Source organism: Stomoxys calcitrans, chromosome 2 (genome assembly GCF_963082655.1).
Source record: "Stomoxys calcitrans chromosome 2, idStoCalc2.1, whole genome shotgun sequence".
Classification (NCBI taxonomy): domain Eukaryota; kingdom Metazoa; phylum Arthropoda; class Insecta; order Diptera; family Muscidae; genus Stomoxys; species Stomoxys calcitrans.
This window is the reverse complement of record NC_081553.1, coordinates 113,293,459-113,319,010: the sequence shown is the minus strand read 5'-3', so window position 1 is coordinate 113,319,010 and position 25,552 is coordinate 113,293,459. Positions and strand designations below refer to the sequence as shown.

The 25,552-nt window shown below is 41.2% G+C and overlaps 2 protein-coding genes across 3 annotated transcripts; both read right to left on the bottom strand.

Moving 5' to 3' along the window:
• Positions 1-1,333: 1,333 nt before the first annotated feature.
• On the bottom strand, positions 1,334-18,496 carry LOC106089801 (putative 1-phosphatidylinositol 3-phosphate 5-kinase). Of its 2 annotated transcripts, none has more exons than XM_013255792.2 (10): positions 18,046-18,496; positions 12,565-12,754; positions 11,985-12,501; positions 10,261-11,924; positions 8,633-10,187; positions 2,483-2,988; positions 2,253-2,415; positions 2,034-2,194; positions 1,807-1,965; positions 1,334-1,750 (listed from the first exon to the last, which is right to left on the bottom strand). In XM_013255792.2, exons 1-10 carry the CDS (start codon positions 18,484-18,486, stop codon positions 1,563-1,565), a joined length of 5,544 nt encoding a protein of 1,847 aa, XP_013111246.2. In that variant the 5' UTR covers positions 18,487-18,496; the 3' UTR covers positions 1,334-1,562. The 2 variants fall into 2 exon arrangements, with proteins under 2 accessions (XP_013111246.2, XP_013111247.2); XM_013255793.2 differs by having other exon boundaries at positions 2,483-2,985.
• Positions 18,497-18,569: 73 nt separating this feature from the next.
• LOC106089802 (anaphase-promoting complex subunit 13) lies at positions 18,570-23,744 on the bottom strand. Its single transcript, XM_013255794.2, has 3 exons — positions 23,478-23,744; positions 18,721-18,867; positions 18,570-18,656 (listed from the first exon to the last, which is right to left on the bottom strand). The coding sequence occupies exons 1-3, from the start codon at positions 23,487-23,489 to the stop codon at positions 18,573-18,575; spliced, it is 243 nt and encodes an 80-aa protein (XP_013111248.1). The 5' UTR covers positions 23,490-23,744; the 3' UTR covers positions 18,570-18,572.
• Positions 23,745-25,552: the final 1,808 nt, after the last annotated feature.

Below are 25,552 nucleotides of genomic sequence, written 5' to 3'. Positions count from 1 at the left end.
CAGGGATAGAACTAAAATAAAACACAATAATTTATAAATGTTTTCGTGTACTTAAAAATTTGGTCAAATTAGTATTTAATTTGCCAACAAAAGAGAGCGGTAGTGCTGTCATGTACATTTTTGAGAGTTTGGTAATTGAAAGATTGCAAATTTCTACTGGAGGTTTTTTTCCGAGCAGAAAATTGTTTTTTGGTAATCAAAACAGGTGGTTTCCAAAAAAAAAAACAATTAAACAGCAAAAGAGATTAAAGTTGTTCTTTCTCCTGCAAATTTTTACCCGAAAAGTACCTGAATAGACCTGTTCTATTCATTTATTTTGGTCCCATGAGTGCAGGAGAAAGGAGGTCAACCCCAGCATAACCCCATGGACTGCGGCAAGAACTTGGCAGAAAAACCGCCTATTAGTTGCTTAGGCGCCCAGCTATCAGCAAGGCTCCGTTCGAATATAGTCGGTTACCCTCCCAACTACAAACCATAGAAAGTCAAGAGGTGCTTTGGGCATTTAAAAATATATGTGGAGTTCAAATCTGATGATGTTGTAGTATTTGTATATGAAGGTGGCTACTAAGCCAGTAGCCACATTTGCATGTGGAGGTGGCGATCATATTCAGGCTCTTATAAGCGAGCAAGCTCGTTCCGGTTTATAGGACCATTCGCCGCGGGAACATGATGGCCATTGGTTATTTAAAGCCGCCGATAACTCGCCTTATCATATTGAGCATCATAGGCACTCAGTATTTAAGTAAGAGCCGTTGACATTCGGCCTCTCACTGAGACTCTCCACTCGATACCGCAGATTGTCCGTGACTGCCGTTGCAGCTTCTCCGTATGAAGCATTCCACAAAAGGAGCCAATTACTCGCCTTATCATATTGAAAAGCATATGCACTCGGTATTTAAGCATAAGCCGGTGCCGCCCGGCCTCTCACTGAGGTTCTCCAATCGATACCGCTGATTTCCCGCAACTAACGTTGCGAGCGGTACCTCTTAGCTGAACTTCTTTTGATAATGATAACCACACCACACAGGTGAGGGCTCATAGTTATCCCGCGCCGGGGCTGGAGATCTGAGAGTTTTGAGGGTAGTCCGCTCTCCAACAAATGTTCAAACGAACATGTAGGGCATTCGTGACAATGTGGGCATTCAATGAAAGTGTCTTCAGGAGTAAAGTACAAATCTTACATTAAAATTGAGGGAATACACATTTTTGCATACAGGAAGCAACCATTGAGCACAAAGTTCTAATCCTCAGGGGACCAGCTTCAAAATATTGAAAGAAATCGCTTTGGGTAGCAAAGAACCCAAAATAGTAGCGTGTGAATCAAACAAAATCATTTGGGTTTTTACCTTAAAAATGTGCAATTATTATATTTTGATGTGATAAATTAGTTATGATATATAAACACTGACAATCAATGCATTTCTTATATACAGTATTCTACATTCAAATCAACGTATTAAAAAGTAACGCAACTAACAGATTAAGATCACACTGAAACTTGTTAACGACTTTGTGAAAATAATATCAACAAAATCTTGCCTCTCTTAGTAGACATTTAAATATCAAATTTTCGATAGACCTTCCCAACGATCAGGAACTGTATAGAAATAACGATCCATGGCATCTGCAAAACGCATTCTGTAGGGTTCTGGGGGTATAATTGTTGGTAATTTGCCCATGCCACCCAATATGCCGGTTTGTTTCAATATCGATTCAACTTTTTTGTCAAACGTAAAAGTGCGTATATAGTCTAGCAAAAGAAAACAGGTAAATGTGGTTTTGTTACAGAAATTTACCAGAATTTACCTATAATGCCCAAAACTAGTACACCATTTTTGTCAAGTCCAACCAAAAGTGAATAATCCATAACCTGATTCTTCTCCAAGAAACTAGCATCACGGTGTATTGCATCCTTTAGCACCACTTTGCTGTGCGTTAGGATATATAGGGGCTTTAACCAGGACACTGGGAAGAGAAGAAAATACACAACATATGAAAGGGTCAACAAATTAGAAGACAGTATTTTCGTTTACTTTGCACAAAGTTCTCATCCAGCAGCACAGTGTCGCCTTGTTGTTGATTTGTGGGGTCTACCAAACGATTTCGTTCCGATCCCTTTAAGTCAAATTTGTTTTTAATATCACATTCATAGAAGAGATTTTCCATCACCAACAAAGCTTTCTCAACAACAGAACTGGAAAGAAAAATTAATTGTTATAGCACCTTCAGCAAGCATTACGTGAATTATTTACTCCTTCCTTTTGATGGTAACTTTAAATACTCCAAATATTTTTGCCAGCAGAGTAGGTTGATTCTTCTGTTGACATTTACCTAGATAGTCAAAGTAATTTGGGGCGAAATGCTCAAAAATGCTTATATCGTTTTTGTTCATTTCCTTCAGAACAAAACGGTCATCTGAAAAAAACGAAAAAAAAATGAGCTGAACAACTAACTCTATGACTGCCTAACAACTGTTAGTCACCTGAAGTTTTACAGAATCTCGAACCGGATTTGCCTCCTTTAGCCTCCCACTGCACACTGGTGCTTAGTGAGCGGGCAAAATAACAACGACACTCCTCAGTGGAGTCCATTTGCGAATTTGCATTATCTTCTTTGCTGCTACTCGTATTACTGTCCCATTTAAAATCGCTAGGCTGCGACGATTGACCAACATCGCTTGGCTTTCGCACCAATTCGATTTCAGGTCCATTTTTACTCTGTGTCACCTTGAGTTCTTCACGATTTTTGATCCTTTCAATTTCCTTATAAAATGACTTATCTAATTTAGGAGATTTAAGAGTTTTCGCCCGCATCTGATCGAATTCGTTGGCAAAATATATTTTGCACGTAAACTGAGAATGGTTGTCATGGAATGTTATCTCAACATGTGAATGGTTCGTCTTGGATTTGGAGCGTTCCTCTTCGTTATTTGCATTAGGTGGGGGAGTATTGTTCTCTTTGGAATTGTATTCGGCATCGTGATTGCTACTAAAGGCAAAAAAAGAAAAAAAAAAAATGAAATAAAAATTAAATAAAGTTAGAAATACAAACTTCCTTGATCTCGATATCTCAATGCTTCGATTTCGATGTAGTTTTCAGATAAAATTTCCACATTTTCATGTGGAGGTGGCGATCCTCGTCATGCTCCTCTAGGTGAGCAAGCTTGTTCCGGTCCAAAGGACCGATCGCCGCGGCAACAGGTTGGCAATTGGTTATTTAAAGGCGCCAATAACCCGCCTCGAGCATAATAGGCACTCAGTATTTGTGCAAAAGCCGGTGCCGCCCGGGCTCTCGCTAAGACTCTCCGCTCGATATTACTGATTGTTCGCGACTGCCGTTCCAGCTACTCTGTATTGAGCATTCCACTATCCGCAACCTGAGAACGCGCCCGGTAGCTTGCAGCTAAGCTTCTCGTGACAGCAATGAACACCACACAGATCGGACCTCAATGATCCAGCGTGTGTGGTGCTCACAGCTATGACGTGCCGGGTAACCCTTGACGTTCGGTAATAGATTTGTTAGTGAACACGCAAACTGCCACTATAACCTAATTTGAAGCGAGCTCGGATAACCAGTTCAATGTTCGTGACAGCAATGAACACCATACAGATCGGACCTCAATGATCCAGCCTGTGTGGTGCTCACAGCTATGACGTGACGGGCAACCCTTGACGCTCGGTAGCAGATTTAGTAGTGAACACGCAAATTGCCACTATAACCTAAACCGAACTTGAAGCGAGCTCGGATATACAGTTCAATGGTCGTGGATTCGGCTCGAAGACCACGGATAGCTCTCCTCCTAGCCTTCTCATTGTCGGGATGCTCAACACAATAAATTGACGGTTGAACCACATGGCGCATCTCTTCGGTCACAGTTATAACCAAAAGCGACTGAGTTCCTGTCATGCCTTCTTCCGGGCGTCCGAAAGTGACTTAATACAAGACCACAGCTTGCCTAAACCAGCAACTAAGTTACATTGCTTCAAGTGTTCCAGCCACATATCCCAATTATGTTCGGTGACTATCCTATTTATTTCCAGATTCAGCACGCTGATTCTGGGTTGTTAAGGGTGTCCCTGCAACGAATCCCATCAAGCTCGTCTTCGAGTACCACTGTCTACCAATTTGGTGTTTTTTGTGGGAGGGGCTTTCCTGCAGGTTTTTTGGGGACAGCTCTTATGGGACAATCTCTCTTTTCGCCTATGATGAAGCGCTGCTTCTGCACAGAAAAGCTAAGCATGTGGGATCGTGCGTTCGATTCATCCTCTCTAAAACTGAAAATTGCTATCCTAACTCTCTCGCGAGAGCAAATCTGCAATAAAAACAGTAACATCCCGACCCGGGATAACTTAAGCACCACACAGGTTGCGGATAGTGAAATGCTACGGAGTAACTGCAGCTGCACTCGCGGACAGTCAACGGTATGAAGTTGAGAGTCTCAATGAGAGGCCGGGCGGCACCGGTTCTTGTTTAAATACTGAAAGGCTATGATGCACGTAACGACAAGGCGAGTTATTGGCCACCATGAACCCTCGGCGATCGATCGTATAGACCGGAACAAGCTTGCTTACCAATAGGAGCTTGGCGAGAATCGCCACCTTCACATGGAAATGTGGCTACAATATAAGCAACATAGAACTTCATCCTTTAACCACTAACTAATTAAATTTCCCATTACTATTCCATAAAGAAACAGGGTATACTTCTCACATATCAACAAATGCAGTCCGATTAAAATTTAAGCTCAATGATAAGGAGCCACCTTGTTTATGTCGTGTCCGAACGGCATGCCGCATATCGACACCACTTTGTAAAGAAGTTTTAACATGGCAAGATCTCACAAGAGTAGCCGAAAGTAGCCAGTAAGGGGATAACCACAGCTGAAAATTGTTATACCTTCCATCATAGGATGGGGGTACACTAACTTGGTCATTCCATTTGTAAATGCAAATTTTGCACATGAACATTCCACTAAGGAACAGGGGCAAACTTCTCACATATCAATGAGTGCAGTCCGATTCAAATTTAAGCTCAATGATAAGTGGCCTTCTCTTTATGGACGAGTCCGAACGGCGGTCGCAGTGCGACACCTCTTTGGAAAAAAGTTTTGCATGGCATAGTACCTCACAAATGTTGCCAGCATTAGGAGGGGAAACCCAACGCTGAAAATATTTTCTGATGGTCTCGCCAGGATTCGAACTCAGGTGTTTAACGTCATAGGCGGACATGCTAACATCTGCGCTACGGTGGCGTCCGTCTATTTGTCTGTCGAAAGCACGCTAACTTTCGAAGGAGTAAAACTAAGTGCTTGAAATTTTGCGCAAATATTTCCCATTGGTGTAGGTCAGTTGGAATTGTAAATGGATTATATCGGTCCATATTTTGATATAGCTGTCATATAAACAACCGATCTCGGATCCTGATTTCTAGACCCTCTGGAGAGCGCGATTTTTGTCCGTTTTCCGTTTTTGACGTTTTCTATAACATTCAACATAGGTGCCAAGAATGGTTCGAATCGGTCTGAAACCTAATACAGTTCCATTTAAACCGATCGCCCGATTTGACTTCTTGATTCTTGGCCGATTTGGCATCTTGCACAATAACTTCTCCAATTTGAAATCTTGCACAACAACTTCTCCTATGACCTCAAACATACGTACCAAGTTTGACGTGAATCGGTCTAAAACATGATATAGCCTTCATGTAAACCGATCTCCGGATTCTTTTCTGTTGGCTGAAATTTTACCCACGTCTTCTCCTATGACCTTCAATATACGTGCCAAATATGGTCTGAATCAGTTCATAACCTGTTATAGCTAACATATAAACCGATCTCCTGATTTTACTTATTGAGCCCATAGGGTCTCTAACATCCCAGCAAAGTATGCCCCGGATCGGTTTATAACCTATATATATTTCAGTCCATTCGGATAAGATAGGCGCCTTGTAGAGAGAGGCTCAAGAAGCAAAATCGGGAGATCGGATCAAAGGATCAAGGAGTCAAGACCCAAGATCGGTTTATATGGCAGTTATATCAAAACATGGACCGATTTGGCCCATTTACAATCCCAACCGACCTACACTAATAAAAAGTATTTGTGCAAAATTTCAAGGGCATGGCTTTATTCCTTCGAAAGTTAGCGTGCTTTCGACAGACAGACGGACAGACATGGCTAGATCGACTTAAAGTGTCATGACGATCGAGAATATATATGTTTTATGGGTTCTTAAACGCATATTTCGAGGTGTTACAAACAGAATGACGAAATTAGTATACCCCATCTTATGGTGGAGGATATAAAAATCTTCCAGTCCCCCGATATCTTCTTTCAAGGTGTACCTGTTTCAGACCTCTAGCTCAATGCGAAAAGAAAGAACAATTTTGTACGTTTTAGTACGCTTATGTACAAACTTCAAAAAATCAATTTTGTCGCCCGGTATATTGTCAATGTGTAACTGAATCCCAATTTTAAGAGCTGTCCCTCAGTCTGTAAAGAATGTGCTATTTTGTACGTTTTAATACCCTAGTAGACGAATTGAAAAAACAACTTCCAGTCGCCTGGTACATACTGCGATGTACCTGCATCAAAAATTTCAGAGCTGTAGCCTAATCTGCGTTTTTTCCACTTCTGGTACGATTACAGCATTTCTCATTTAGCACAACTTTTCATATATTTGTAAAAAATACAATAATTTTTACCAAATTATTTAATGTGGTCTCCCTCCGTTCACAGTAAAAATAGATACGATATTTCGTACTGTTTAGTACTTTTTGGTTCCAAAATGTACGATTTGTGAAAAAATCATTTAGTCACCCAACATATATTTTCTAGTTGTACTTACATGCCAAATTTCAGAGCTCTAGCTCAATCCGTAAAAAAGTACGATATGGTACCAAATGTGGTACTAAACGTACGTCTCTCCCATTTCCAGTAATATTTTTTAATATTTTTTGTCTATCCCCTTTATTTCCCAACAATAATTATTTAAGCCAAATTTAAGAGTTCTAGCCCTAACCGTTCGTCTTGGGTAAAGTTTATCTATTTCGTACCTTTTTGGTACTTTTTAGTACCTCATTGCCAAAAAGTTCAAAAACTTGTTTACTCTTTGAAATTTAGAATGCTATAGTGTACCTTAATACGAAAATACAAAGCTCTAGCCCAATTTACAAAAAAAAGTACCGAAAAATTGGTACTATTTGGTACTTAACGTATTTCCCTGATTTCCGGTACTATTTTTAAATTTTTTTTCACCAAATCTTATTTTTTCGAGAAGCTCTTTCATTGCAAATTGCAAATTTTTGCCCATGAACATTCCACTAAGGAATAGTGGCAAACTACTCACATATCAATGAATGAAGTCCAATTCAAGTTTTAAGTTCAATGATAAGGGGCCTCCTTTTCAAAGCCGAGTCCGAACGGCGTGCCGCAGTGCGACACATCTTTGGAGAGGCAGAGGTACTATGCCAAATGTTGCCAGCATTAGGAGGGGAATACCACCGCTAGAAAATTTTTATCTAATGGCCTTTCTCTTGAGCCCAATTTCGATCTCCTAGACTTTATACGTTCGTTCTCTACAAACATTCATTATTTCGTACTATTTGATACTTTTTAGTACCTAAACGTACGATTATCATAAAATTCCGTTAATCAGTTCAGTCAATCAGTTAGTCACGGAGCTCTTTTATATAGCATGATAATTCTTAACCATTATCCTTTGATTGCCAATAAAGGACGGGAAAATCGAAAAAAAACTTAACAAATGCGGCCCATGGTGGAGTGTATATAAAATTCAACCCAGCCGAACTTAGCCCGCTCTTACTTGCTTTGATGTTGACTTCGCGATTTGAACCCATGCGTTTGGCGTCATAGGCGTGCATGTTTAACTTTGCGCTACGCTGTCCGTGACCATCCTATGGTCATGTTACCATATTACGAAAACTTCTGGGGCCTCTCGTGTACTTAACTGCCGCCCGATGGACGACTGAGCGTAGAAGATTTACGGACAGACTTTGTCTTTAAAAACCGAAAGCTCGATTTTGGTTTTAGACCCGTGTTTTTTGGGACAACATTTTTAGAATTTTTCGTAGTTTTCGAATTTGGAAACCGCTTAGTGTTTTTTTGGTCCACACTAATGGACCCACCATATCGGCCATTCATACTGAAATGGTCCAAAATAAAATAGAGAAACAGCGAGAAACAGGAACCGCGGTTTGTTGGCTCCGGTCCAAGATTTAAGCTTGAGAAAGCTTAATAAATCATCAGATATCTCTTGTTTGCAATAAGGCCTACCAACCTTACATCCTATCCCTGTGGAAACATTCACTTGTGACAGCTCGATTCTTCGAACGTGTTGTTGATTTTTAAAATGTAAGCTAATCTAAATTAATTTGAAATAATCCTTCCCCATTTCTACTAGCGGTATAACTTATTTTCAGAGGCTACGACAACAACAACAACCTCTTTCGTTCCCCCAGCGATCGGGTCTATACAACATAACGACTTTACACCCAAAAAGATCATGCCAAGAATCGCTATACCCACATGCAAGTATGCGGCTACCAAAGCAACAACAAACTTACAAAATATTCCCCCAAATTATCTAAAATTCAGAAGAAACTTCGTTAGCTTACCTTTCTTGTGACTTTCTCTTTACATGAGGGCTAGGATTTGCGCTAATTCCTGAGTTACTAGATATCGATGTGGCATCTGTGACGTTCTGTTGAGTGGCCAAAGCACTTACAACTTTTTTATATTCCAACGAAGTTAAACTATAAGCTATAATCGAGCTGAAATCGTGGTCGTGTACAACCATAGGGAAGGCACCCAAGGGCAATGTGTGATGCTCCAATGGGCTGAATGGTGATTGTAAAAGATTAACGGGCCCAGTGGAGGGCAAAAGTTGAGTTAACATTTTCTTAATAGTTTTCTTATCCGAAGTAGTTGTGGCTGCCGGTGGTACTGGTGGTATAACAAAATGCGAATCGCTCTTATCCGCACTGGTGGGTGTCTCATTATTTTGCATATTTTCCGATAAGTCATCATTTGCTATTGATGATGTCGGTGGCGCGCTATTCGCTGAGATTATGCTAGGCGAGTAATCCGAATGTTCCGAACGTAAATCCTCTGTACAAATTGTACCGGCATCAACAACATGATGACCGATTTCTTGCGCTTGTTTCGAGGCTATCTTTTGGGCCACAATCATTTCGTGTAAACGTGGACCCCATTGCTCTATGCATTCGGCCAACACACGCTTGGCCATTAGCAAGGCATCACTTATATCGTATGGACTGGCTTTATTCTCCGTCAGCAGGGTTTGTACAATTTCTACGCGTTGCTTGAATGAAAATTGATCTTTGCTTAGCACAGCTTTCAAATTTGCCACCAAAGGCGAATTTTCATCCTCAATAGCCAAATCGGCAATCCGTTCATGTATGCGTGTGTAGATGTCATGACCCTTCATGGAGAAATGTTTGACATCTTCGAGCACTTCAAAACGATTGTAGGCCTTTGAAGGATGCAGATCGAGAGTAAGGGCTGGCAAAGCTATTTCCCAGGTATCAATTGGGGTGTATTGGAATTTTGCCACCACGCCACGGTAGATAAATAAATGCACATAGTCACGATGCAGTGAATGGTGGCAGGTGGTTTTCGCACCATTAAGTTCCTCATCGGTGGTGGCGCGTTTGCGATAAGCATGGCCATGAAAACGTAATTCCAGATACTTAGCCAAGGATAAACATTTTGTGGTTTCCGACAGAGGCACACTAGGGGTAACTTCGTTGCATATGGTACACCAAGCCGTGAAGTAGATATTATTGGGATCGGAATTGGAATTGTCTTCGCTAAGAAATACTTTAACACATCCCATGGAATGTACATAGCGTCGCGTATGACCCAACATGGGTAAATTACAGAGTGTACACATTGAAGAACGCCTGCAGCAGTAACGCTGCAAAAATGCTCCCAACATAATGTCATGTTGGCCATAGAATTTCATGTCCAGCAGAGTGGGGGTAGCACAAAACGAAGAGGCTCCCTTGGGATTGAAAATGAAACTGCAGAAGAGTACAGGCAAACGTTGATGATTCTCTATGTCTAGAGCATCTTTGTAGACATTTCCATCGGAGATTTTATGAGTTATAGGAGCCTTCTTTCCCACCCGAGGTTTAAGGAATTTAAACACTAAGAAAAAAAAAAAGCAAACATTTTGAAGAAAATTGTGCAAAGACCAGCTTTTGTTTGTTATGCTACTTACTTTTGGACCTCTTGGGATATTTGCCACCATAGGCACGGAATTCTGCCAACAGAGTTTGTATTTCTTTGTTGTCTATAGGTGCTGTAATTTTCATCTTCAAAAATTCATGTGATGGATTTAATTCCAATTGGTCCATATCTGTGGGTATAATTTCGGTACTCTCCAAACGCTCCAAATTATGGGAGTTGGTGTTGGCCAAATTTGAATTATTTGTATTCGACCATAACTTGGAATAATACAACTCTGCAGGGAACAGAGCACGCAAGGTGCATTTGCGTCCCTGCTCAGTTTCCAGATAGGGCAAAGGAAATGTAAGAAAGGGACTGACCGATAATAATGTAGAGCTGAGAGCACTACGAAAACGATTGTCATAACGATGTTCAACGGCCAATTCCAATTTATGGGTTGCGGGATCATCCGCCACAGTTTTAGTGTCAGTCGAACGCAAAGGATCGCTGTAGTCATCTGATACGTCTGTAGTGGTGGTCATAATTTTCTCCTCAGACTTACGTTCCGTCGAACAGAGACGCCGGTTCACCACTGATCGTAGCTGAGCTACTTCTTCGCCTTCTTCACCTTGTGCTTCATCTTCTTCTACTTTTTTCTGCTGCGTTATATTGGCATTCTCATCGCCAGGACTAGTTTCTTTAGAATCGAATATGGGAGGTTTATGAGCCAAGGCTTCGGCATGCTCGTCCAAAAGGAAGGACATTTCTAAACGCCAATTGTAACGAGCATAGACCAAAAATGAAGCTATTTTCTTAACCTTGGCCAGTTCTTTATTGCTGGCGCCCCTCAACAGGCAAGTATAGCCACGAGGGCTTTGAAGTTTTTCGAAAAACATTAAGGTTTTCGTAGCTCCACTTTCATCATTATAGTTGCGTATGTAAAAGGCATCACATTTGCCCAACTTGGGTTGTTCCAAGTTACCCTCTATGGTGGTAAGCAAATCACACTGCAGAGTGCGAGCTAGACGATCCATAACGGAGAGCTTGACATCTAACACCAGGGTTATGCCGTTGGAGCGCAAAATATCTTGGGCCACACCGGCAACATTTTTATGCACCAGCACCACATTTGGTTTGAAACTCATTATGCGAGCACAAACATGCCTTAGGTATTCTTTTTCCTGCAACAACACTGTGGATAGACTGACAAATTTACCCTCAATACGCTCATATACAATGGGGCATTGCAATAACAGAATTTGTGGTAGCTCCACACGTGTGGCCATATCTTTGTGGGCCACATTCTTGGAGAACACCACTCCACCCACAATTGTGCTCTCCAAACGTTTGCCACCGGGAACTTTTTTGAAATTCACATAGTTGCGTATATCCATGGAATCATTTGTACAGTATTCTGGTTTAAAGTGATTGGCTGCTCGGCAGCACAGGGGATTAAGCACATTGGCCCACTGTAAGTCCAAATTAAAGGTACGCAGCAATTGTGTGAGTAACTGCTCTTCATGGTCACAATAGGATTCCAAAAGCTTAGAGGTGGTGGTATGCATGGAGTTATCCAATTCAACGTCACGCAAAGTCATTGCACTGAATGAGGCATCTAAAGATTTGGGTGGATGCGGTTCAATGCCAAATGGTTCGTACTGGGGGTTAAAAGTATCCAAAGACTGATTCAAATCCACAAAGGCTTCTAAGGCTTGTCTGTAAATAGGGAGGATATTAAAGAAAATTTTTCATGTCTCTTGGCACCACTCAACTCACCTGGGCAACTCATTGACAAATCTGTAGTGCAAATTCTCATCAAACTCCGTCTCTTCTGAGTCCTGCACAATAGCATGTATGAAGCCTGCATCCAGCATTGCATTTAGTATGGCTATAGCTTGGTCTTTATTGGAAGATTTATGATTGGTATTCAGGAAATCAATGAGGTCAACGCCACAATTTTGTGAGGGCAATACTTTGCGCATTTCCTCGTGTAAAGTTATCAAAGAATTCGATTGTTGTAAAATGTGCTTGCGATCGTCCATGGTTAAACTACTAGGAGGTTGGTGAGCAGCAAAACGTTCCTCCTGATAGCCCACCGAGACTTTTCTTTGCAATTGAAAGGGTGCAGGCTCTGCAGTTGAAGTCTGGGGCTCACTTTCATTGATCGTTTTTAGTTTGTTGCTTAAGTCTTGTTGCAGTGCTTGCAGATCGGCATTTAAGTCTTTGGTTATATTTGTGGAACGCAGGTAACCTAGCACTATTTTGGAGCAATAGTTGCATACTTTTAACTCGCCTGTAATAGATGAATGTTTATAAAATGTACGAGTTCTTTGACTTTTTGCAATGTCCTATTTACCAGAGCACATTATAATTTTCCCAGGAACCACTTGATTACAACATTTGGAACAGAATATCTGACCACACAAGCGGCAGTGATGTTTGCGCCTAAAGGTGGAAAACTTTTGGGTACAATCGTAGCATTCTTTAGCTTTAGAATCGGGCATCCAGAAGCTTTGTAAATCGGTGTCTTTGTAGTCCCTTAAATCCTGCAAAGAAAGAAAATAATGATTTCATAATTTTTACATCTTGAGACGCTAAACGCCTGGGTCCAAATTCTAGCGAGAATATCGAAAAAATTGCCAGCGGGTGTTTCCCCTCCTAGTGCTGGCGAAATTGGACAAAACTTTAAAGAAAATCAAATCGGGCCATGACGTCAGGCGCTACCTTCATATGGGGGTTATATGAGCACAATTTTTTGCATCTTATTGTTTGGTTTAGAAATCAAAACAAGAAGTTGTCGTCAAATCGGTTGAAAATAAGGACGGAAATGTCCCAAATTCCACGGAACGGAGAAATAAATTTCAAAAACTACGGCCTTGGATTCGAAGACCCTGAGGTTGAAATGCGTGACGGATAATCTCTGAATTAGTTCTTGGCTCATAGAGCAGACTTTGGTCCCAGGCAGTGAACCTGCTAACAGGAGCCATGTTGAGCAGTTATGAGGAGAACTGCCCTCTTATGTACCCGAATGGTATCGATTATCCTCTGACACAGCACTGCGTCAAGTTAATGCTACACAGTGACGAGTCGCTTACTTGGTTGAAGACATGATAACGGAAGGACTACAAGGCAACGGGACCGGATGGCGTCCCGGCACGGGATGACTATGTGCACCACACGGGTTGGAACTCTGTGCTCCGATTTGTATGGTGTTTATCGACCAGGTGCATCTACAGGCAGCGAAGAGTGGAATGCTTCATACACAGTAACTGTAATTGCATTCGCGCACAATCATCGAGTGGAGAACCTCAGTGAGAGGTCGGGCTTCACCCGCTCTTGTTTAAATATTATGCGCTTATGATACTCAGAGATGGTTTGTTTGTCGGTTTTTTAGATTTTTGATTGTCAAAAAGATCTAAACGTCGAAAACGTCATATCTTATACATAAAATTCAATTTGTGTTTGTTTGTTTGTTTCTTTGTTCCGTATAGACTCAAAAACGGCTGAACCGATTACCTTGAAATTTTCACTGATTGTGTAGGTTGGTCTGGAAGGAAACATACGCTATATAATTTTTTGATATCGGGAGGAGCCGGACTCTCCCCCTTACCCCAAAAGTACTACCCAAAAATTAAAGTGGACCTATCGGGACAGTATGGGATTCAAATGAAAGGTATTCAAGAGTAGAGTTGTTGGGTCCAAGTACCTGGGGGACCGCCCTAGCCCCGAAATCCCTTAAAATAGGTTTATTTGACGGTCATGACAATATGGGACTCAAATGAAAGGTATTCGGAAGTAGACTACCAATATGGTCAGGAAGTAGGAATAGGCTTTATAATTTATTGATAACGGAAGGGGGCGGACCCTCCACCTTTACTCCAAAAACACCACCCAAAATCAAAAGTGGACCGTTAGGAACAATATGGGTATCAAATGAATGCGGGAGTAGATAACGAATCTGGCATACAAAATCATGTCGAAGTATAGGCGGTCACTTAACCCCACTAAAACGCCTAAAATGGGCACATTAGCCAATCACGGATATATGGGACTCGGTTTGTTTGCTCCGTATAGACTGAAAAACGGCAGAACCGATTTTCTCGAAATTTTCGCATATTGTGTAGGTTGGTCTGGAAGTAAACATAGGCTTTATAATTTTTCGGTATCGGAAGGGGGACGGACCCTCCTCCCCTCATGCCAAAAACACAACCCAAAATCAAAAGTAGACCGATCGGGACAATATGGGTAGCAAATGAAAGGTATTGGAGAGTGGAATACGAATATGGTATTAACATTTGAGTCTAAGTACCCATCGAGCCGCCCCAACCCTAAAACTCCCCCAGACCCCCTTAGACATTACTTTCAATATGTGGCTCAAATGAAAGGTATTCGGGTGTAGATTTTGAATCTGGCGTACGAAATCAGAGCTAAGTATAGGGGATCACGCCACCCCACCCCACAAGGGGTTTAAATAGAAGCTGTTTGAGATTAGAAAACGAATTTGAAATCCAATTTTGAGGCCAATGGCGTTATGGGGTTCAAAAAAATTATATTTGAGAGTAGAGGACGATGCTGATATATTTATTTTCAGGGCTAAGTGTTTGGGGGACAACCCCACTCCCCAAAACATCCTTAAATCAGGCATATTTCCCGACCACGTCAAAGTGGGGCTCAAATAAAAGGTATTGGGGGAAAGAGTACGATATTAATACCCACTTTCGGGACCAATTTACTGGGGGTCTACCCATTCTCCAAAACAGCAATTATTTACTGACCATCGCAATATGGGGCTTAAAATAAAGGTATTTGGAAGTAGAATACGAATCTGATATCCAAATTTTCCAAAACACCCCCAAAGAGTACAAATTTTGGGGCCAAGTGTTTGAGGATGCCTCATCCCATAAACTCCCAATGGTAATATGGGGTTTAAATAAATGGTATTTGAGAGAAGAGCGCGATGCTGATATTTTTTCAGGCCCAAGTGTCTAAGAGACCACTTTACCCCTAAATTGGACATCATGACAATATCAGGCTGAAATAAAGACTAAATAATGGAGTATATCTAACACCCAAACGTTAAAGACCCTAAACCCTCCGAGAGAATTCATAGACCAATAAAGATTAGATGGAATTCAGATAAAGGCATTTAAATTGTTATACTTATACTATTTTCGTAGCATGGTATTTCATTAAAAGGTCTTTAATTGTCGAAAATAAATATTCAAAGGATAATTTTGGTCGATATAAAGTAAAACAAGGCGAAGCGAAGCGGGTCCGGTTCAGCTAGTAGAAAATAAAGTAGAATTGAGAAACCGTTAGCTATGAGAATTGAGAAACCGTTACCTATGAGAATTGAGAAACCGTTACCTATGAGAATTGAGGTCAAGCAGGTCTAGACAACATTCATGCAGTCACGGTAGCAGATGCGGTAAATAGCTACCGGGCAAATGTAGTCCTTGGAGAACGAACGCCTCCAATTGCACCTGAAGAAATTGACCTCCCCTGGTAAACCAGAGTAGTTCTGGCTCAATTACGTTCCGGAAGATGCAGCCACCTCAACTCCTACTGAGCAAGGATTGATGCCGACGAGCAAGATGTATGTCTCGATTGGGCAACCCAATATTACTTTTGTACGGCGGCACTGGTATGGGAGACGTATCCTCGTTTTCCTGGATGGAATGTACGTAGAGCAATGTAATTTCATGTTATGCCCACTCTTTCTCCATGTTTTTAGTTTAAATCAATATGGTCAGGAAGTAGGAATAGGCTTTATAATTTATTGATAACGGAAGGGGGCTGACCCTCCACCTTTACTCCAAAAACACCACCCAAAATCAAAAGTGGACCGTTAGGAACAATATGGGTATCAAATGAATGCGGGAGTAGATAACGAATCTGGCATACAAAATCATGTCGAAGTATAGGCGGTCACTTAACCCCACTAAAACGCCTAAAATGGGCACATTAGCCAATCACGGATATATGGGACTCGGTTTGTTTGCTCCGTATAGACTGAAAAACGGCAGAACCGATTTTCTCGAAATTTTCGCATATTGTGTAGGTTGGTCTGGAAGTAAACATAGGCTTTATAATTTTTCGGTATCGGAAGGGGGACGGACCCTCCTCCCCTCATGCCAAAAACACAACCCAAAATCCCGATCGGGACAATATGGGTAGCAAATGAAAGGTATTGGAGAGTGGAATACGAATATGGTATTAACATTTGAGTCTAAGTACCCATCGAGCCGCCCCAACCCTAAAACTCCCCCAGACCCCCTTAGACATTACTTTCAATATGTGGCTCAAATGAAAGGTATTCGGGTGTAGATTTTGAATCTGGCGTACGAAATCAGAGCTAAGTATAGGGGATCACGCCACCCCACCCCACAAGGGGTTTAAATAGAAGCTGTTTGAGATTAGAAAACGAATTTGAAATCCAATTTTGAGGCCAATGGCGTTATGGGGTTCAAAAAAATTATATTTGAGAGTAGAGGACGATGCTGATATATTTATTTTCAGGGCTAAGTGTTTGGGGGACAACCCCACTCCCCAAAACATCCTTAAATCAGGCATATTTCCCGACCACGTCAAAGTGGGGCTCAAATAAAAGGTATTGGGGGAAAGAGTACGATATTAATACCCACTTTCGGGACCAATTTACTGGGGGTCTACCCATTCTCCAAAACAGCAATTATTTACTGACCATCGCAATATGGGGCTTAAAATAAAGGTATTTGGAAGTAGAATACGAATCTGATATCCAAATTTTCCAAAACACCCCCAAAGAGTACAAATTTTGGGGCCAAGTGTTTGAGGATGCCTCATCCCATAAACTCCCAATGGTAATATGGGGTTTAAATAAATGGTATTTGAGAGAAGAGCGCGATGCTGATATTTTTTCAGGCCCAAGTGTCTAAGAGACCACTTTACCCCTAAATTGGACATCATGACAATATCAGGCTGAAATAAAGACTAAATAATGGAGTATATCTAACACCCAAACGTTAAAGACCCTAAACCCTCCGAGAGAATTCATAGACCAATAAAGATTAGATGGAATTCAGATAAAGGCATTTAAATTGTTATACTTATACTATTTTCGTAGCATGGTATTTCATTAAAAGGTCTTTAATTGTCGAAAATAAATATTCAAAGGATAATTTTGGTCGATATAAAGTAAAACAAGGCGAAGCGAAGCGGGTCCGGTTCAGCTAGTAGAAAATAAAGTAGAATTGAGAAACCGTTAGCTATGAGAATTGAGAAACCGTTACCTATGAGAATTGAGAAACCGTTACCTATGAGAATTGAGGTCAAGCAGGTCTAGACAACATTCATGCAGTCACGGTAGCAGATGCGGTAAATAGCTACCGGGCAAATGTAGTCCTTGGAGAACGAACGCCTCCAATTGCACCTGAAGAAATTGACCTCCCCTGGTAAACCAGAGTAGTTCTGGCTCAATTACGTTCCGGAAGATGCAGCCACCTCAACTCCTACTGAGCAAGGATTGATGCCGACGAGCAAGATGTATGTCTCGATTGGGCAACCCAATATTACTTTTGTACGGCGGCACTGGTATGGGAGACGTATCCTCGTTTTCCTGGATGGAATGTACGTAGAGCAATGTAATTTCATGTTATGCCCACTCTTTCTCCATGTTTTTAGTTTAAATCGTAGCCACTAAGTTATGAACCAACCGAAGCCATGCTAAACATATGCTAGGCCCAAAGTGCCACGGGCTTCCTAACAGCCGTTGTAAACGATTAAAATGAACGATGGTCATTCAGCCGTCTATAAGATAAAACTTACCTTTTAAAGAAATTGATTTTGTCAAACTTACTTTATTTTTGGAAGCCATCATGGTACGAATACGTTTTAATACATTAATCATTGAGCGGCCTTCACTGGCATCGGCAGGTAATGCTTCAGTCTTTATATTCACATTGCTGTCGTCATTGGTGGCAGAACCACTGTCACTATTCGCATTACTATTTGCTGTGGAGGACCTCATGACCGAAGAGCTAACGCTGGAGGAAGAACTATCACGTGTCATGGAAGAGTTAGCCTCCGGTTTAATATCTGCATAAAATACCGATTTATTTGCGGAGGACGATGATTGTTGGGTAGCACTTGATAGATCGTTGACGGTATTATAGCTTTGATTATAGGCATTTTGGAATTTATTTACTAAACGTCCAAACAACGTTTCCGGTTCATCTTCGAAATCTCGCACAAACTCTGTTAGTTTTGTCATAGAATGTAGATTCTGATTTTGGCTCATGTTGTCAGTGTTTTGGTTTGGTTTCTTCGAGAAGTTACAGGATTCAAGTTTTTAGATTTACGATATAAATTAACGCTTTTTGATCTTTAGAATGTTGTAAGATTAAGTTGGTCATTCAACGAAGATTCTGGCGCCAAAGAACCCAGTGCTAAATCAGTCCATTTTTGTTCCTGCAAATTAAGAGATTTTTCAAAATATTTTCCTTCTCATTTTACAAACGACATTATTTTTCACCTGTTCGCTAAGGGTCAAGTGTGAATCACCACCATCCGCTTCGGGATCAGGCAATTTATCAGCAGGTACCAAAATCTGATCGAACGGCAACTCTTCTTCGCGCCACTTATTGTCAACAATGTCTAATAAGTGTCCATCGGCTGGAGCCTATGGGAGATTAAGAAAGAAAAAAACAAATAATTATTCAAGGTGCGAAGCAATTGGTTAAACCATTTAAATGTATCAACTTGGCAAATTTATGTTAACTTTATTTTCCTATTAGGGCTATTAGTTTCATGCGCTCAATTTTAAACTACGACTGACGTCATTTTCACAGGTATGGGTGTTAATAACGCTTTTTTAAGATCTATGCGTCCGCCTGTATAAAACAAACACACGTTCTACATTTTTATTTTATTTTTTATCTAATAATTATGCCCCAAAAGATTTAACTCTCCACTATAGCAACAACAAATCCAATTCATAAATGAAATTCTTGTTTTTTTTTTTGTTTATCAGAAAATTCAGTAAGCGTATAATTAAATTGTGTGCACATTGGAGTGTAATGTAAACAGTGCTCAATATAATGCGGTGGACACTGGTCAATTTAGTTCACAGATGTGGACGGTAATTAAAACAAGAAGATGCGACAATTAAAAAAAAAAGAAATCTTGAGTTCTTATTGTTGTCTATGCGCGTTCAAGACCATTTGTATTTGGTTGGCATTTACCACAGGGATAACTACCAAAGCAATGGTTGCCTCAGCTATTTATTAGTTGGCAACAGTGAGTGATTTTATTTATTAATAAAATCTCCATTTGGTTTAAAATCAAAATGTTTCCAAATATTTGGGTCTCCTCCAGTTTCGGATACAGAATAATTGCCTTCGGGGACCAACGCTCAATTAAAATGTATCGTTGTGCACTAAAAAAGATTGGTGAGATCTGGTCAGGTGCAGCACTAGATTTAGTCAAGAAGGAAGATATTCCTTCTCGACTAATGGCGCATGCTTGGATACCAAGGATTCCCTCAGATCTTGAATCCATACTTGGAAGACTAAGGGAATGTAATCCCAATCTTTCAACCACCGACTAGAAGATTGGCAAATTGGATGAGGCTTATAGTGAACGCATTATTCGTACTAAACTCCGACTGTCTCGCAGACCTCAACAAGTCTGAAAGAGTTATATCCTACTGATTCTACAAGTTGAAACTGAGGATCTATAGATGTGTTGGAGTTGGGGAATCAGAAGACGACTCAGCAGTTGTTGCTCAACACTTGCCTGAGGAACTATCGACTACATCGCTAAGGTCAGGCGGATTGCAGGAGACTGAAAATCCCCCTGCCACAATAGAGACAGGAGGGGATGGTATCGAAACGGGACCCGACAAGCTCTGTGTGGGTGGGCCGTCCGGTTGCACTGGGCTTAAAGTGTGCGCCAGCGGGGAAGGATGGAACTCCCCACTACTTCCCCACTCTGTCCTCTAGCTTTGATCCATCCGTGTAACATGATCTTCCAGATGGCAATACTAGGGTTCCGTCAATCCAAGACTGTGCCGTTGGCAGCAGTGCCTCTACTTCAAGGTTTATTTCAGGTATCCGATCGGAAACCTCTTCCCTTCCTTCCAGGTTTCCCACCGTCGCCTCGATTATACCGCGATGGTATGAGCTGCTTCAATCATCAATCCATTCTCCCATCGCCTTAAGTCTCATGGCCGCGGTGGCTGCCGCACACTTAATCTGTGTGTCAATGGTCGGATATCTAGAATAGTCTCCAGTGCCCTAGTTGGCGTGGTTTTCATCCGCCTATGCCAAGACAACATGTTCTCCGAACCTGTTGTATGGTCCTTATGGTGCACTTTTTCTCCACAGCAGTTCACCAAACTGAGGTGTAAGTAAGTATTGATCTAATCAAGCTCGTGGAGAGCCGGTGGACTATTCTCGGATTCAGGTCCCATTTTGAGCCTACGGTCCGTCTACATTGTGCCCAACATCTGTAAGCCTTCTCTGTGCGCTCCAGAATGTGGCACTTCCAATTCAGTTTCCTGTCCAAGATCACACCTAAGTATTTGATCTTGTCAGATATCGAAATCGTTTTATTGAGGAAACGTGGTGCGTTAAATTGGCCCACCTTCGTTTTCCTCGTGAACAGGCATATTTCACTCTTCTCTGGGTTAACATTGAGACTCCTGGGTCTAGCCCAGTCATATGTAAGACCCTTTTGGCCCTTCTGCATAGCTCGTTCGGATCCTTACACCTTTGAAGTATTATAACATCGTCTGCGTAGCAGACGGGTTCAGATCCATCCTCAGTCAGCATCCGTAATAGGTCATTTAGGAGAGGCGATAAAATACCCCCCGTGGCGTGCCCTGTGCCACACACAATTTTTCCACCTGTTCCTTGGCATATGGTTTATCCAGTCTCTAAGGATCGGGTCCACCCGGTACTGGTCTAAGGATTGGATCAGTGTGTCGGTCCGCACATTGGTTAAATGTGCGGATGTCAATGCATACCGCCAGTGTGTACGTTATGGCATGGAAGGATTCTTCTATTTCATGCACAAGCTCGTGCAGGGCAGTCTCCACCGACCTTCCCTTGACATAGGCATGCTGTTTATATTTGAGCAGTTCGCTGGATGTCCTACTATTTATCATGGTGTCCACAATACGTTCCATGGTTTTGAGTAGAAAGGACGTAAGGCTTATGGGTCTGTAGGCCTTTGGTGCCGCATAACTTGCTTTGCCGGGCTTAGGTATAAACACCACCCTTGCCTCCTGCCAGGCTTTCGGAGTATATGCATATAATCCTAGGCATGCTGTGAACATTTTGGCCAGGTGAGACACCAGATAGTCTGCCTCTTTCCTCTAACGCCGGAAATATTGAAATAAATAGTCTCATTACTGACTGGCTTCCCTATATATGGCACACGATTCAGAGATGCCGCCTTCAAACCTTAAGTTGCTGGTGGAAGCCGTTTCTGCAGGGAAGAAGAGCCTCTTTGTAGGAAGTGATGCTAATGCACGTCACCAGATATGGGCAATCACATGGCAGCCGGTTGTACGTACAGAATTGACCCGATGAAATTCTTCATCGGCAAGGGCTGCCGCCTGGAAATACGATATCACTGGTAATAGAAGTTACATAGACTTCTATATGGATGGTCCCAAACTGGATGACCAGGTGGGCTCATTACGACGATTGGCATAAATATCTTCTCAGACAGCCAGGCTGCTATCAAATCCCTGGTTTACGTATTTCTGAACACAAAAACCGCCTTCGACTATCGCAGATCTCTCAACGAGATGGCAGAATAGTCCAAAACTTTACCTGTTCTGGGTGCTGGGCCACAGGTATATCCCAGGGAATTGTAAAGCGGACGAGCTTGAGTGCAGTCCGATTCAAATTTAAACTCAATGATAAGGGGTCTCAGTTTTATAGCCGATTCCGAACGGCGTGCCGCAGTGCGACACCTCTTGGGAGAGAAGTTTTACATGGCATAGTACCTCACAAATGTTGCCAGCATTAGGAGGGGAAAACCACCGCTGAAAATTCTCTGATGGCCTCGCCAGGATTCGAATTCAGGCGTTGGGCGTCATAGGCGGACATGCTAACCTCTGCGCTACGTTGGCCTCCACCGCATCCCATGCACCTGAAGAAATTGACCTCCCCCACAAACAAGAGTTTTTCTGGCTCAATTACTATGCGGTAGATACACCAGGCACCTCAATTCCTAAAGAGCATGGATTGATGCCGAAGTGCCGGATGTATGTCCCGATTGCGACCAGGGACCACACGACATACGTCACCTGTTTAACTGCCCAGCCAGCCCCACTCGACTCAGACCCAGATCACTCTTGAATCATCCTACCTTAGTCGCAGAGTTCCTGGATCTGGATACTCAACAGGATCAAGCAGACGAAAGACAACATACCGCTACAACAACAACAACAATATAAGGCATATATTTATTGTTGAATGACATGCGTGTAACTATTTCACTCACAAATTGTAGTACTTTTTATAGGTACCGGGTCCAAACGGAAATTTTCATTAATTTTTGGCAATCAACAAAAATTCTATTGTGTGTGTATATTGTGTACCAAAATACCAAGGTGACTAATAGGCTATTAACTCCAAATGATATTCATTCAGAAACAGACAGTGAAAATTCAGCTTTAAGGTTGCGGCAAAGACTGAAGGCATTTCAATTGAAATGACTGAAATAAAGATTCCCATAGACTACAATTGAGTCTATTTAACGAGAGATTCCAGCATGTTTATTCGAATTTAAGCTTTTGGAAGCATTGGTTTAACAATGGCTAGAGTATATTTAACTTTTTAACACTTTTAATACAGTCTAACAATTCCTACTAACATCTATTGATTTTTCTTTAAACCATATGAAAACACATGATGCCGAATAATGGGGTGTGCTGTTTGGAGTTGTTTCATTCCAATAATCTTTTTGTTTGTCAATAAAACAATATAAAAAAGAATCATGACATAATTTCCATGCCAGCGATAAATAGCCGCATTCTGACATACAAGTGTACGTACATGCATGCATTTCTTTTGGTTTATCATCCCACCAGAAGACAAATGAAGCCAGGCAACACTTAGTGGGGATAGTATTCACTAATTATCGTTTGGCCTTGATTTTCTTAATCACCATGTATACTACTATTAGCCAGATACACTCTTTATGGCATGTTATAATTTTCTTTTTTGGGATAACTAACTACGTAAGACAACAATAGTCTCCAACCAAACCACTCACCTGACTGTCCATCACTAATGTCTCTCAAATCGAGATTAAAAAAACTTGCCTTTTTCAAGTGTGAAAATTACCACACACACAATCCTTAATTGCAACGATATTTCGTTAAATTGTTAATATTTGTTGGATGATAAATTAGTTTTCTTATCTTTTGTAATGATCTCTTTTTGTTTTGTTTATGCTTCGCACTCACTTCGTTTGTTTTCAATGAAACAGACAACTTTGCTTGTTGGGTTTTGCAAAAAAATATTATTCATCAACAAAATGAAGTGTACTCAAAACATACAAGCTGACAAACAACAGCTGATTGTCAAATTGGCTCATGGGAAGTGTTCAGAAACGTTGAGATTTCAAAACACAATGCCGGCGGTAGTATGTGTATTCGTAAACCAATCTATTTCAAACAGTTTACAAGTCTCTCTTTTGATATCGATGAAAAAACTTGAATGTTATAAAGCCTCCTTTAGACCCAAAAAGGGTGGACGGACAGATATTGTCGAATAGATTTCAAGTATAACTAATCTTTTTAGACGTGTGATTGGCGAAAATGCACCTTACAGGTCGCACCTTCGATTTCGCTGAAATTTGGTATGTAGATGTGGGTTGACCCTAAGAACATGAATCCGTAGTCCTTTTATTGGGGCAAAGGCCCCCGGACCTAGTATTTGGAACAACCTGGTGTCCTACGATAACGAAAAGTGGAATTATGCTGCTGCTCGCAAAGAGTGATTTTTTAAGAGCTTGAGGAAAGGCTTACAAAAAAAAAACCAAAAAAAAAAAAAAATATAAACAAGTAAAATCGTGCTAAGGTCGGCCCGGCCGAATCTTATATACCCTCCACCATGGATCGCATTTGTCGAGCTCTTTTCCCGGCATCTCTTCTTAGGCAAAAAAGGATACAAGAAAAGATTTGCTCTGCTATTAGAGACCATATCTTGATATCGCTGGAGACCTGTGTAAAATGTCAGCCAATTCGAAAAGAATTGCGCCCTTTGGGGGCTCAAGAAGAAAAATAGAGAGAAAGATTTATATGGGAGCTGTATCGGACTATAGACCGATTCAGACCATAATAAACACGTATGTTGATGGTCATGAGAGGATCCGTCGTACAAAATTTCAGGCAAATCGGATAATAATTGCGATCCTAGAGGCTCAAGGAGTCAACATCCCAGATCGGTTTACATGGCAGCTATATCAGGTTATGAACCGATTTGACCCTTATTTGACACAGTTGTTGAAAGTCATAATAAAATATGTCATACAAAATTTTAGCCAAATCGGATAAGAATTGCGCCCTCTAGAGACACAAGAAGTCCCAAGATCGGTTTATATGGCAGCTATATCAGGTTATGGACCGATTTGAACCATACTTGGCACAGTTGTTGGATATCATAACAAAACACGTCGTGCGAAATTTCATTCCAATCGGATAAGAATTGCGCACTCTAGAGGCTCAAGAAGTCAAGACCCAAGATCGGTTTATATAGTAGCTATATCAGATTATAAACCGATTTGAAACATACTTGACATAGTTGTTAGATATCATGACAAAATACTTTGTGCAAAATTTCATTCAAATCGGATAAGAATTGCGCACTCTAGAGGCTCAAGAAGTCAAGACCCAAGAAGTCAAGGTTTATGTGGCAGCTATATCAGATTATGGACCGATATGGCTCATTTACAATACCAACTGACCTACACTAATAGGAAGTATTTGTGCAAAATTTCAAGCGGCTAGCTTTACTCCTTCGGAGTTAGCGTGCTTTCGACAGACAGACGGACGGACGGACATGACTAGAGCGACATAAAATGTCGCGACGGTCAAGAATATATATACTTTATGGGGTCTCAGACGAATATTTCGAGTAGTTGCAAACAGAATGACGAAATTAGTATACCCCCCATCCTATGGTGGAGGGTATAAAAATACATAAAATTTAGAAAAATGCATGAAATCTTCATTTGAATCGATAATTCAGTCCATACAATTTAATGTTTGTAGATTATTTAATGCAAATATTGACCGTGACTGCGCCTTAAATGGTCCATCCGCTTACTCAAGTTTTAGCATACTC